At 43.9% G+C, this 16,097-nt stretch overlaps 1 protein-coding gene across 2 annotated transcripts in view; it reads left to right on the forward strand.

The window, feature by feature from the left end:
* The window catches only part of tyw1 (tRNA-yW synthesizing protein 1 homolog), a 444,264-nt gene that overhangs the window by 191,899 nt on the left and 236,268 nt on the right, over positions 1-16,097 (forward strand). For both annotated transcript variants that reach the window (XM_084324651.1, XM_084324652.1), the window contains one exon: positions 8,531-8,640. In XM_084324651.1, the coding sequence (XP_084180777.1) occupies positions 8,531-8,640 (110 nt within the window). The remainder of the gene's footprint in view (positions 1-8,530; positions 8,641-16,097) is intronic.

Consider the following 16,097-nt stretch of genomic DNA (forward strand, 5'->3'; position numbering starts at 1 on the left):
TCTTTTACCATAGATTAGATTGTGTTCATTTGGAGTATAGTGGTGTTTGTTTGTTGTTTTGGCCTGGGCTCACCCCTGAGCTACATGTGCTTCCTTTGCCTCTATTCAATAAATATCATTGTTGTTTACAAACCTGGTCCATCTTTTCTGTCAACCAACTGTTATGTTACAGCCCTTTACCCTTAGACTCACAGGGGTCGTAACACTGGCTGAGGGTGGACAGATAATGTTGATATTTAAACATAAAAAATACAATACAAAATAAATGTATTCATGATCATGCAACATAAAACGGTTGCGTGTTGTGAGTTCCAAAACATTTAACTTAAAGTTTAAAGCTCAATATATCAAAACGTGGCACTTTACAGTGAACAGGAGGTCTATGTGTATTAAAAACAATAGATTGTTTTTCCTTTAAAAGTCTGGAAGAGGTCAAAAATAAAAATGTCAAATGATATTTCCGTTGCCTTTTTTGAGTTGATCTAAATGTTACTGATTGTGTTAAATGGGCTTATGTTATGATATTGTCTCATATCGATTGCAGGCACCTGCATCGTATCATATCGTGGCATATATCAGCAAATATCGTATTGTTGTCCAAAGAATCTATATCGTATCGTATCGTGATGAAACTGGTGATTCCCACCCCTAGTAGAGTCCATACACCCAACACCAAATCCCATAATTCCTTACACGTAACGTGTCTGGCTGTGTGACGTCAACTTGTCAGCATAAAATGACAGCCAAACATGGCACTGCAACTAAATAACACAAATACAATAGGCACATTTGTGACTGTTACAAATATAACACATTTTATACTTGTGCTAGAAGATTTTGGCCTGTGCTACAAAACGATCAACCTCTGTAGCACCAGTGCTATGTGCAAAAAAAGTTTACGTACAGCCCTGGCTATGGAATGGATTGCTGTGTGTTGCTGTGTATTGCAGACAGCCTGGGCGCATAATGTGACTGTCTTATTAAGTTATTTCTCCATTCACAGATTGACAGTGCACCCTTCCTGTGTATTACTTGTGCCACCGACTCAGATTCCCCTAGGTTAAAAAATAAATACGCAATTTAAATCAGAATATGTTCCATATTGACTATTTCTGACTTCTGACAAGTTGTTTTCCATTAACTAAAAATAGACTGTCATCCGTTTTCGTCGACTAAATCTAGACGAAAACAAAAAAGACAAAATTTAGACAAAAACGGACTAAGACTAAAATGCTCAGACATTTAGTTGACTAAAACTAACTAAACGAAAAATAAATGAAAATGACTACATATGACGAAAACGAAAAAGCAGCACTTGACACATGACTAAGACTAAAACTCAAATGAAAATAGCTGCCAAAATTAACACTGCTCTTGGAGCGTGTCCAGTCTGTTGGTTAGCTGCAGCCTGCTAGCATCGAGCTCAGCACGGAACAAAGACCTGATACATTCAACGTCCACCTCATTTAATGTCCTAATCTTGTTCGGTATTTGTTTTGCCATATCTATGAAGTATAATATGAGTGTATGTCGTAAAATTAGCGTCGTAATCAAAATTTAAGTGAAGTGGTCACGGAGCTCGGAAAATTTACACCGCCATCCGATCTGAACGTAAACCGGAAGTCCTTATTGAGCTTTTTTTTTTCTTTCTATAATTATTTGCTTATTATATCTTATTAGTAGTGCTGTCAGGCGATTAAAAAAAATAATCTAATTAATTACAGGATTTGTAATTAATTCATCTAATTAATCACATTTTAATCACATAACCATTTTAGGCCTGGTATTCTATATTATATAATCATATTTCAAATGGCATGTGTCCGGATGGTAGAATTCAGTACTGTATCTACAAAACCGTCTGTTTAATCATCTTCCATTTATTCATTTGCTTAGATCTTTCAGGTCTGGTAAATTTTAGCATGGTGTTATTCACAGTCAAAGATAAAAAAAATTATTGATATTCTCATTTGGTTCATTACAATTTACTCAAGCCTAGTAACAGACACAGTATTTCTGACACTGGTAATACATTCCCTGAGATCCATAGATGTCCCTAGAATCAGATACCAAGAACATGCAAATGGACCATATTAAAAAAGTCTATAAATATATATATGTTTTTAATTTATTTTGAGTTAATTTTCATAACGCGATAATTTGCTGTGTAATTAATTAATCTAATTGTAATTAACGCGATGAACTGACAGCCCTACTTATTAGATGTATGTATATATTTGTATTGCATATGTTAACGAGGTTTTCCATTGGGGACATAATTTGCAAGTTTATAAGACAATCTCAGTCCATAGAGCCGATATCAATTAAGGGCACACAGCATCATATTACCGGTAGTTTATATGCGGACGATGTAATATTGTTCATGCAAAACCCTACCACCTCACTGCCTCATCTTCTCAAGGTAATAGATGATTTTGGCAATCTATCGGGATTTAAGATAAACTGGCCAAAATCGGCCTTCCTTCCACTTAATGTGACTGCGAAGGCTACCTCCCTCCCAGTAAATATACCAATGGTAGAACACTTTAGATGTCTTGGAGTTGAAATATTCTCCACTATATGCCAAACGGTGAAGTATAATTATACCGGATTCCTAGATAGGATCACAAATGACTTCGGCAGGTGGACAAAACTAAAAAACTCAGTACAGGCCCGAGCATCAATAGTTAAGATGGATGTTTTACCAAGAATTAACTTCTTTAGCTCTATGTTGCCGTTACCCCCCCCCCCCCCCCCCCCCCCTGTTGGTTACTGGAAAACATGTCACTCCGCTGCATATACATTTATTTGGAACAACAAACCTCCACGAATAAAAAGATCCACTGCACAGAGAAATAAAGCCGATGGGGGTTTAGCATTTCCAGACTTCAACTACTATTTTAAAGCGTTCTCTTTAAGACCACTGATCACCTGGTTTGATTATCAAGCATCTGTATCCTGGAGACCATTAGAGAAGAACATAGTGGCACCACATAGACTGCAGGATATAGTATACACCAACTTATCAATTAAGCAATGCAACTTGAAATTTGGCCCTCTTATTACACATGTGATCCGGATATGGCGTGATACACAGAAAAAATTTATTAACCAACATAAATGGCATAGTCATTCTCCCCTATTTAATAACAATTTACTCCTTATTGCACAACAACCTATCAGATTTACCAAATGGGAAAAGAAGGGCATACATACATTGGGGGATGTCTTCAACGACCGGGGTTTCTGCAGCTATAAAGATATATTTAACAAATTTAACCTCACCAGCTCCACTTATTATTTCTATCTACAATTAAGAGCAGCTTTAAGGGCTCATGGAGTCCCATTAAAGATGCCACTTGAGCACCACAGATATCACAAAATATTTTATGAAAAGGAGACATCGAGAGGCTTTGTCTCTGACTTTTATCGTCACTTACTTACGTCCTCATCAGGGGAGGAAATTAGGCCACTTTACTCGCCAAATGAGAGTATTTTTTACGTTTGGCGAGTGATTCATGAAGACCACTCGCCAGTCTGGCGAGTATACAAAAAAAAAAAACATTCTGCAATCACTGCACTGGCAAATGGTGCGCGTCTTCTGAGTGCTCGCTTTAGTTGACAGTGCCACGAGAGCACTGCACAAGACCACCCGCGGACATATAATGTTTAATAAAAGTTTGCGCAGTACTGGCCAACCCGCGGACATATAATGATAAAAGTCCTGCATTACTAGGCTAGCCATCAGGAGCACTCTCAAACGGATAACGTTAAATAATAATAATAATAAATAATGCAGGACCTGTTGCAGAGGTCTTTATTCGGCATGCAACGACACTCAATGTTTTTAGTGGTACACACAGCGGTTAGTTTAGCACACACCGGAACACAAAAATAGTCTTTTTAGGATCGCCGATGCGATTTGTCTCTGCGATTAACCCATCCCGTCGTCCTTCCCCCCCAAGGGCAGCCGGGAGCAGACAGGCGTCAACGTGAGCCGCGCCAGGGGACCAATCCAAGTGCTCCTGTCCGTCTTCGTCAAGGACGCCACAGCGTTAGCGATCTGTTGTTGTGCATGTTTTTCCATTGGGTTTATCTTATCGGGGGGGAAACCCTTGCGAGCACGGGGAGAACATGCAAACTCCACACAGAAAGGCCTGGGAGATACCCCACCTGGGTACCTGGCATCATGGAAACCTGGTCCCCAAGCGGGAATCGAACCCTGGACCTTCTTGCTGTGAGGCGACAGTGTTAACCACTACACCATTGTGCCGCTTAAACACAGCAGAAGATGGAAAACAGACAGACTGACCAACGGGGAACTGCATCCAACCCTAGGACAACCCTCGAGTATAAGTTACTAAGGACACATTTAAATCACAGAGGTGTAATGTTAGTCTACTGGAACTGTATACAGTGGTTAGTTTCTAGTTAGCGTTTTAGCGATAGCTGCTTGCTAGCTAACGTTAGCCCCGTGTGCTCAAAGCAGCCAGCTAGGTGTATCTGTTATGACTATAATGTTTCCAAAAAAGCACCGGACTACGACGTAAGGTTAGACATTTTATTTCATGCTCAAAAGCCCCTGGCTTGCACATCGCAGTCACGAAAGGGGCTAGCTAAGCTCAACCAGTGCACTGTGCACAACAGCACACCAACCCAACTGACGTTACCACAACACTTGACGGTACTTCACAGCACTGTCGTAAGACCACCGTGCTGTCTTAAAGGCACAGTGTGCCTACCCAGATACATACACAACATTGACGAGGCTTGACAACCGAGGTTCAAAGTTAACTTGATTGATTGATTGAAAACTTTATTAACAGATTGCAGAATGGGTACAATACAGTACGGCTCAATACACACAATTGTTAAGGGGATGCAGCCCAGAGAAAGACTTTCGTCTTGTTTACATCAGGGTCCCCCATTTTCAATTCATCATAACATATGACATACAGATAGACTACTGCTACATCTATACATTTCACATCTATCTATACACTTCACAACATACTTCGGTTTTTTTCTTTCACTGCCCAACCCAGTCCAACCCAGCATCTTTCACTGCCCAGTTCAGCCCAACCCAGTCCAGAATAGATACCTCTTTCATGTTAATATGTTTTATGCTAATATTGTGAAGAGTAGAGATTAATGTTTTATGCTAATAAATATTTTAAAGAGTAGAGACACGGTGTGATTATTTTACTATGATTGAAAATCTATTTAGACGAAGACATACAAAGAAGTAATTATCACAATTAGCGATTTTTTTTGTCTGGTAAAAAATCTGTTTGGCTGGTAAAAAAAATCAGATACTCGCCAGTTGGCTGGTAAGCCAAAAAGTTAGTTTCCTCCCCTGGTCCTCATATGATGTCCTTCCCCTAGACTTAGTTTGGAGGAAGGATATACCAAACTTGGAAGTAGATTTTGATTGGGATGAAGTCTAGGCAAACGTTCGGCTGTCGTCACGCAACCCGGATCATCAACAGATTAATCTTAATTTTATTCATAGAATTTACTTAACTCCTAGACGTTTGCCCTCCTGTTAAGATATTCTGGGAAGAAGTAACCACTCAATTATCAGAATTTTTATTTCTGACCATACCTGTACTGCCTTCTGTATTGTTGTTGAATGATGTTTCTCAGTTATCAACCTCTGTACATGTAAAGAGACTAATTTTGGCCGGTCTCACGGCTGCCAAAAAGCTGATAGCATCACGCTGGATTCAACCGGATAAAATGTGCCGGAAGGTATGGGTTCTTACCTATCTCTATGTGATTTATCTAGAGATATCTACCGCACAAATTTTAGGTGTTAATGAAGCCAGCATAGCAATCTGGTTAGATGTGGTGGAGAAGATAAAGGATAGCATATGAACTTGTAATCCCTGGCGTTAAACGGAATAATGGATGGATAGTCCAAGAGGGGGTCCTGAGGGGGGGGTGGGGGGGAAGGGAAGGAGAAGGAAAGAGTGAAGAGCAAGCAAGAGCATAATGTATTGTATTCATTATGTGTATATCTTTTAATCTACATTTATTTTGATTTAAGTACTGGACAGTCATTATTGTTATGTTATTATTATGTCGGTCATAGTCCTGTGATTTATTGTGGATTTCTACTGTTAATGTATTGTGTATTGTGTCTAGTTTTATGTTAAAAAAGGGAAAATAAAAAACATTTGTTCAAAAAAAAGGATTTGTAATTAATTAATCTAATTACTCACATTTTAATCGCATAACCATTTTAGGCCTGGTATTCTATATTATATAATCATATTTCAAATGGCATGTGTCCGGGTGGCAGAATTCAGTACTGTATCTACAAAACCTTCTGTTTAATCATCTTCCATTTATACATTTTAGCATGGTGTTATTCACAGTCAAAGATAAAAAAAAATGTATTGATATTCTCATTTGGTTCATTACAATTTACTCAAGCCTAGTAACAGACACAGTATTTTTGACACTGGTAATACATTCCCTGAGATCCATAGATGTCCCTAGAATCAGATACCAAGAACATGCAAATGGACCATATTAAAAAAGTCTGTAAATATATATATATGTTTTTAATTAATTTTGAGTTAATTTTCATAACGCGATAATTTGCTGTGTAATTAATTAATCTAATTGTAATTAATGCGATAAACTGACAGCCCTACTTATTAGATGTATGTATATATTTGTATTGCAGATGTAAATAAGGTTTTCCATTGGGGACATAATTTGCAGTTGAAAAAAGGTCAATATATTGCAACATAATCGTGATATTACAATATTGTGACTACTATTGTCATATATTGTGTTGTGGGGCCTCTGCTGCTTCATACCCCTATGTGGATCTCTGCACCTCATTATTCAACAGCTAAATTGCCCTCAGAGAAGCGATCATACCCCATGAGTTCACATATGCAAGAAGGAGGAAGATTGGCAGAATGTTTTAGTTTTAATTAGTGCTGTCAGGCGATTAAAAATTATTAATCTAATTAATTACAGGATTTGTAATGAATTAATCTAATTAATCACATTTTAATCGCATAACCATTTTATGCCTGATATTCTATAATCATATTTCAAATTGCATGTGTCCGGATGGCAGACTTCAGTACTGTATATCTACAAAACCTTCTGTTTAATCATCTTCCATCTATTAATTTGCTTAGATTTTTCAGGTCTGGTCAATTTGAGCATAGTGTTATTCACAGTCAAAGATAAAAAAGATTTAATTGATATTCTCATTTGGTTCATTACAATTTACTCAAGCCTAGTAACAGACACAGTATTTCTGACACTGGGAATACATTCTCTGAGATCCATAGATGTCCCTAGAATCAGATACCAAGAACATGCAAATGGACCATATAAAAAAAAAAGTCTGTAAATGTGTATTCTACGTTCTTATGGAATGAATGAGATAAAAAAAATTATAAAAAATGCGTTTTTTTTGTAATTCATTTTGAGTTAATTTTCATAACACGATAATTTGCTGTGTAATTAATTCATCTAATTAACGCGATAAACTGACAGCCCTAGTTGTAATCCTTACTTTAATCAATCCGCCTCCCTGTGGCTTAATTGGAAGCTGCCTGTGGGAGATGAGCCAATCCTCTGGAGATCATGGCTGGATAGGGGTATGCTAACAGTGGAGGACCTGTATGAGGGAGATACCCTCAAATCTTTTGATACTCTGAAGGAGGATTATGGCCACCCACAGAACCAATTCTGGAGGTACTTACAGATTAAACACCTTCACAGACCGTTGGCTCTCCCTCAGCCCCTGCCCCTCCACCCAGGCTGACACTCTCACATGTATATTTGAGATATGGTAATGTGATTTGAGATATATGGTAATGAGCTATATGGTAATGTCCATGAAGCCTCACAATGCTATACTACAGAATTTAAACATTCACCTGCTCAGCAACTGGTGTGGCGGAAGACATTTTGGAACCACATTATCTGACAAAGAACGACACAATATTCTCAAATCCAGACTTGTTTAGCTACTTCATAAAATATATTGGACACCTGCCAAACTCAACAAAGTTAAATTAAGAGACAATGTGTTGGAAACACCAGGTTGATGTTGGTGCATGTGTTCTGGAGCTGCTCTAAAACCCAGGACTTGTGATATGTATATATACTGTAGGTAGATATATTCAACATATTATCAAACATCCAGTTCTCTCCTGCTCTATGTCCTGAAGTGTCTTGGTTCTAATCTGTTTCAGTGGTTATATTGCTGATGCTTCCCCATTTAGCCTGTCATATTTCTCTCATGGTCATTAGGCATGATAATGTTACTACTGTCAATGGTTCTTACTGCAGTGCAAACAATATCCGGTCATGTTTTTCACCCAGTGAAGACCTTTACCAGAAATCTCCACAAGAACAACAATCTGCGACCACATTTGAACATTCCACTGAGCACCAGAATAACCTTTTTCTTTTATTTACTCACTTAGTTTGTCAATCAACTTGGACACGATTTCAGAGGCATTTATGTTCTCTGCCCCCCACCCCCCACTAGACACCACACTAACCCTGTGGGCACGGAGTGGCGCTGGAAGATGGACCCAGCAGAGAAGATCCTGGAGGACGCCTTGGAGAAGCACCAGGGCATGATACGCCAGTTCAGAGGTCAGTGTACATGCACACACACACACACACACACACACACACATGCACGCACACGCGCACACACACACCACACATTCAGTTCAGAGGTCAGTGTACATGCACACACACACACACACACACACACACACACACACACATGTTCAGTTTAGAGGTCAGTGTACATGCACACACACACACACATGTTCAGTTTAGATGTCAGTGTACATGCACACACACACACACACACACACACACACACACACTTGTTCAGTTTAGAGGTCAGTGTACATGCACACACACACACACACACACACACACACACACACACACACACACATGTTCAGTTTAGAGGTCAGTGTACACACACACACACACACACACATGTTCAGTTTAAAAGTCAGTGTACACACAAATGTATTACATTATTTATTTATTATTATTTATTTATTATTTATTACATATTAATATGATATTGTAAGGACGGGGCAGGACCAGATAAGCTTTGCTTCTTTCTGTCCCTTCTCGAACAAAACCATTTGTCTTGAGCTATGTTGATTATTGCTTCCATGTCTAGGAAGATATATTTTATTTTATTTCGTTTTTTTTTATTTCGTTTTTTTTATTTTTTGTTATTACAAATATGTGTGTTTTTATGGTTGAAAATTATAAATAAAGATCAGATCAATAAAGGTGATGAATAAAGATCAGATCACACAAAGGCCTTCTTGGATTCTTTCAAGAAGGCATAATATTCCTTGTATTTTTAGATCATTTAAGGATTTTCTAAATACACAGTTTTCACATCATGTTTTTTAATTCAAACGAGTATAAATACATACTACTTCAATGCGTCTTGTAGAATTATCTGATGGTCTTGGGGGCAGGTGGAGCAGGGGGAAATCTTGGTTTGAGTTACAGTTCCAAACCTCAGTCCCCATGTCTTCTCCAGATTTGGTTCTAGCTTCAAAGCAGTTTCTATTTATGAGCTTCTGTTATGATATTAGGACACATTTTAAACATTGGACATAGCTGTGTATGTATTTGTTTCCTGATGGAGCAGTAATACAAGATTATGATTATTTTTAAGGGCTTTCCCTTCATAATTGATAATTGATAATTGATATCATCAATTAGTGGATGATGTGATATCTGTAAGGGATAATGTATAGCTACGAGGTTATTGTCGCAAAATAATTTACCGACACGGAGTTTAGAATACCGAGGCGCCTCGCCGAGGTGTTCTAAACGTAGTTGTTACAAAGGATCAGATTAAACCGAATATATATATTTATTTATTGATATATATTGCATAGTATTTGTATATCGTTTGATATCCCCTGTATATTCCTTGTACATATACACGGAATATCCCTTTAGTCCAGCCCATAATATTTCATTCTCCTATTGGACAGTGGTCCACCGGCGCCAGGGACCGGCCCCCGGAGCCAAGTTCAAAGTCACCGACACGACATGTCTGTACTTGCCCCGGCCCTGCCCAGGGATACGGCGACAGAAATGAGAGTGGCACTATTTGTTCACCGTGCGTATAAATACGGCGCAGGTGAATGTAGAAGCCCCTTAGCCCCTTACCTCCGTACCCTTCGTCCTTTTAGTATGTTACCCACTAAGTGAAGCCTCACCCACGATACAACGTGCGGTGAAGTATGGCCTGTTTGGCCTCAGAATAGAGCATCGAGACCGCGTGCGAATTAGTAACTGAATTGTCAGAGTTTGGCGCTATACCGTCGAGTGCGACATATTTCTATTGAGTCTTTAATAGTCTATTTGTGTATAGTGTATCGTGCGGTTAGAATTCTATAGTGACCAGCATCTCCAACGCTTTCTCGTATTAGCTAGAGTTCTTATCCAGGCTGGGCCGACCGCATGGCGCTTTCACCCGAGGAGACCTAGGCGAGAACCGTATGGACATGTACACTGGATTAATCTACCCGACGACTACATAGCCCTTTGCGGCTGGAATATATTTGCTTTGGTCCTATGATTTATGGAGCGGATAATCGCCGACGCCTGCACGTGTTGGATTTACCCCGAGAGGAGTCAAGTCGAGTCGGCGCTCAGAGAGCCTGAGGCCGCCTAGCTTTCTTCACTGTAGAGCTACAGTCTACAAGAGAACCAAGCTGTATTCGTCTGTGGATCAAGAGACTACTGCACCGGCTTCTGTACCTGAAGTCTCCCTAGTCATCGTTGACCAGACGTCCTACTACCGACAGATCTTCTACCCCCCTTGCTGGCTTACAACCAGTGGGAACCCCTTCCAGTATCTCCCGCTATCACTAGTGCACCATAGATATAATTCCCTAAGATTCAGGTTGTATAATTACCTCCTGCGTAACCAGAGAATGGACATTCGTTATTGATTTGCCTACGCATACTCCTTTGCCTTACAAGTGCATTCAAAGAATAATGTAAAGTATCCTATGTACCTTTTGCTCCATTAAATACTTGATTAATACCTTTGACTGGAACCGATTTCATTGTGGGAAGTGTTCATCATATTCATATATCGTGTACTGTATGGCCAGTAATTAAAGTACATAAAGCGGTAGTGGTTTAATGATACCATACTTATCAATACAGTCAGGGAATTGTACCCCTCAGTTACAATTGGTCCTTCGAGCCGGAGGGTAACTAGTGTAATATTAATATAGTGGTATTAATATTGAAATGGCCTATGATGAACACTCCACAAAACGGTCCTCCTAAAGTAGATCGCCCGCAGCGTAGACGGCAGCCACCTCAGTACTTAGAGGATTACGTTGCCAGTATACTACCTAGCCTTCTACAGACGGTAAACGCGGAAAAAGTAGAAAGTAAAATTATGTCCGACCCTATCAACCAGGCTACCCCGCCAAGAGAGGCCCTAGTGGGTTCTAATGTAACTGACCAAGCTCACGGTAGGGACCAGGAGGGAACTGACACGACTTTACCCCCCGCCAAGACCGAAGAAGTAGTCCCCGGAGAGCTCCAGGAGAAAGACAACCCTCCAGAGATGGAACTCTGCCCGGTACAAGAAGAGGAGAGCGCCCAGGAGATAGAGCTCCAGGACTCCCCGCAGGAGAACGCATCTCCAACGAGTACTGCCAGGAGCGGATCACCTCAACCAGCGTCTTCCCCCAGCGAGGCGGACAAGATGCTGGCACAGGCGTTCCTCGCCAGCCTAGCAGCCTCAACAGAGCGCGATCGACTCCAAGCACAGACGCTTAGTGAGCGCGAACATTCTTCCATGGAAAGAGAACGCCTCCAAGCGCAGCAACGGAGCGACGAAGATCGTATACGTCTAGAGATTAGACGCCTTCAGACGGAAGAGAATATGGTAAGAGACCACGCCGAAGCCCAGCGCGCCGCCGCCGAAGCCCAGCGCGCCGCTGCCGGTGCCCAAAGAGAAGCAGAGCGCGACATCGCTCTCACCAAGCGCGAAGCCGAGCGCGACCGATTACAAGCGCAGCTAATGGAGCAGCTGATCGCCAGGGCAACACCCCCTCCCTCCGCACGGGGTTCCAGGGCCTCGTCAAGACACGGGTCAAGGGCACCCTCCCCTAACCGATCAAGCGACCCTGAGCCCGACCACCAGAGAGAGCCTATACCCCCCTCCGAACTCCTTCCCCGACCGGTCCCAGTGAGACCCAGCTACAAGGAAGGAACGGTATACACCGCGGAGAGGCTAAATAGACGACTACAGGATCTAGGGGACCTGACAGAGGAAGAAGAAGAGGGAGAGGAGGAGAATCAAGCCCGACAGCAGCACAGTACTCCACAGGACCAGGAGGTCCAGTACAGCCCAGGCTCTACCCCCGCGGCTCTGCGCTACAGACCCCCGACTCAATTCACGGGTGAGATTGACGCACGACCAGTCCCGAGGAATAGCACCTGGATACGCGGGCCATGGTACCCTGCCGGTACCAGCCCACCGAGAGGCGTAAGAGGAGACTCGCCTAGGAGGCCTCTCTTCCAACGCTCACCGATGTGCCAGCCATCTATGGCATCATACATTGGCACACCGACGTTTCCAGACTTCACCCATGAGAACAGAGCACAGTACACGGAGCTACGGATGTGCTTAGAGACAATGATGGCTGATGTAGCTGATGAACGCCACAAGTATGCTATCCTATTGAAGCACCTCAAGGTGCCCCGAGCGCACAATATAGCGCTGGCCTATGCCACCTCTACTACCCCATACACAGCGGCTCTAGCAGCACTCGACCAAAGATATGGACGCATATGGGACTACGTAATACAAGAGATAAGGCATATTGACCGCCTACCCCCAGCAACAGACAATCGCTCACTAGACGACCTGTCTATCAAGGTACAATCCCTGGTAGGGATGCTGGGGGCGCAACGAGAAAAGGGTATGCACGAACTATATGCAAACTCTAATGTCGAGAGGATTTTAGAGAAGCTTCCGCCCGCCCGACAAGAGCGCTTCAGGCGGCAAAGAGACCACCGTGATCCTAACGGTCCCGAGCCATCCCTCCTAGACCTAGCCGACTTCCTGGCGAGAGAAGTCAGCAGCCTGCGATTGGATACGTTCGTGCGGAGCACACCAAGCTCCAGAGAGGGACCTAGGAGAGCAAACGATGGCCGAAGATTGGTGACTGTCATGCACCAATCAGAACCAGTACCGAGCAGCAAGAACCACAGTACCCCCTCGATGAAAGAGAAGTGGAAGATGGTGTGCCCGTACTGCGAGAAAGAACACTGGTTGTCACAATGTGACACATTCAAGAAGATGACCGCCGACGAAGTGGGTCAATGGATAAAGTCCAACCGACGCTGTTACCGATGTGCGCGCAGTCACATGGCAGCCGAGTGCCGCTTAAAGAAGAGGTGTAGTCGGTGTGACGGAGCCCACCTAGATGTCCTACACGACAGTAACAGAAGAAAGCCTGCACCCTCAAGCAGCACAAAGGCAAGTGTTATGTACATTGACCCCGCCAGCAGCGGGGGCGCCCGAGTGCTCTTAAAGGTGGTCCGCGTAACACTGAGTTACCAAGATAAGGTCATGGACACTTATGCCGTCCTTGACGACGGGTCAGAGAAGACCCTTCTCCTCGCATCCGCTGCGGCCCAGCTGGGGCTGCGGGGGAGCGAAAACCAGATGACGATTCGGACAATAAGAAGAGATCTAAAGACGATAAAGGGCGAGAATGTCTCCTTCACTATCGCAGCAAGCGGGCAGCCAGAGAGACGGTATAGGATTACTAACGCTTTCACCAGCCAAGAAATAGGCCTGTCGCAGTACACCTACCCCATCGCCAAGCTGATGGATAAATATGTGCACCTGCGTCAACTACCTATCCCGCTCATAGACGGTGCCACCCCGACCCTGCTGATAGGCTCCGACCATGCAGACCTCATAGTCCCGATAGACCGGGTCCACACAGGGCCCAGAGGCTGTCCTGCAGCAGTCGAGACCCGCCTAGGATGGACATTACAAGGCCCCCTCGCTAAGTCTCTTAACCGAACAGCAGCCACTAGCTGCCTCCACTCCAGAGTGACAGAAGAAGACACCACCCTCCTACAGCATGTCGAGAGGCTATGGACACTAGAGACAATGCCCTTTAAGAACGAAAAGAAAGACATTCGTTCCAAGGAAGACATTTACGCCATAGCACTCCTCGAGCAAGGGACAAAGAGAGTCAAAGTCAATGGAGTGATGAGATACGCAACTCCACTCTTGAGGCGAGAGGGTATGCCCACCTTCCACGCCCCAAAAGAAGCGACGGAGCGGTATCTATTGAACACAGAGCGGCGCCTAGCCAGAGACCCCGCTCAAGAGACTGTGTACCGCGCTGAGATTAACAAGCTAATCACAGCGGGACACATAAAGAAAATTGACATTAAAGAGGCCGATCAGACGACCGAATCATGGTACGTGCCGCACCACAAAGTCCACCACAACGGCAAGGATCGTATTGTGTTCAACTGCAGCTACCAGATCGGATCACAAAATCTGAATAAAGAGCTCTTGCCCGGCCCAACACTCGGCCCCTCCCTACTAGGCGTGTTACTACGTTTCCGCCAGGACAAGGTGGCCATCAGCGGCGACATCAAAGGGATGTTCCTGCAGGTGAGACTAGTGGAGGAGGACAAGCCCCTGCTGCGGTTCCTATGGAGAGAGAGGATCGGGGATGAGCAACCAGCCATCTATCAATGGGAAGTCCTCCCTTTCGGAACCACATGCAGCCCATGCTGTGCTACGTTTGCACTGCAAAAACACGTCGCAGAGGACCCAGCAGCTGATGAAGAGGTCCGAAAAAGTGTAGAAAATAGTTTCTACGTGGACAACTGTCTGCAAAGCGTCTCGACGCCAGAAGAAGCCGAGGCCCTTCTACTCAAGCTCCGCGCCTCCCTGATCAAAGGCGGCTTTGATCTCAGGCAGTGGGCCAGCAGCGACCCGCAAGTATTGCGCAGCCTCTCCCCCGAGGACAAGGCAGCAAGCAGCGAGACCTGGATGGCGACCATCCCAGGAGAAGCCCAAGAAATGACATTAGGACTAGTCTGGCGCTTCAAAACAGACTCGCTCCATTATAAACACACACCCCTGACCAAGGAGCAGGGAAGGTCGACTGCACTACCGACCACCAGACGGAGTGTATACAGAACACTTGCCAGACAATATGACCCGTTGGGATGTATTCTACCTTACACCACCAGGGCAAAGATGATTGTAAGAGCGTTATGGGACAAGGACCAGGGCTGGGACGACCCCATACCCGAACACCTTGCATCCACATGGAGAGAGTGGGAGACGGAACTCAGCTCACTCCCAGGTGTTAACATACGCCGCAGCTACTTCCCACCCACAGTGAGGCCGGAGACGTGCCAGATGGACCTGCACGTCTTCAGCGACGCCTCCGAAGTGGCCTACGGTTCGGTGGCCTACTTGCGTGCCCGAGAGGAGGGAGGAGAAATACATACTGCTTTCATCCTGGCTTGCTCAAGAATAGCCCCACGAAAGCAACGATCTGTCCCGCGTCTAGAGCTCTGCGCAGCCCTGGCAGGAGCGCACCTCGCCACGTTGGTCCAACGTGAACTCACCATTCCGGTGCAGAGAACAATCTTGTGGTCAGACTCCACGACAGTACTCACATGGATCCGGTCTGATTCGTGCAGATACAAGGTCTTCGTGGGGGTCAGAGTCACAGAGATTCAAGATTTAACAGAAGTAGCAAGCTGGAGGTATGTGGACACAAAACACAACCCAGCTGACGTCATCACCCGGGGAATGTCCCTGGATGACCTCACCCGTCACAACCCATACAGTGACGGACCAGAGTTTCTCAAGCTCCCGGAAGAAGAGTGGCCTACACCCACCCCACGGGAGGCGAGTAAAGAGGAGGCCGAAAACAAGAAATCTGTGTTCTGTGGATTGAACACACTCGTCTCCACAGACCCAGACATAGACGATTGCCTCACCCTAGAGAGTGCGCAGCTAAAGACATTTCTGTGGC

This window comes from Notolepis coatsorum (assembly GCF_963971535.1).
Source record: "Notolepis coatsorum genome assembly, chromosome: 1".
In the NCBI taxonomy this organism is placed as follows: domain Eukaryota; kingdom Metazoa; phylum Chordata; class Actinopteri; order Aulopiformes; family Paralepididae; genus Notolepis; species Notolepis coatsorum.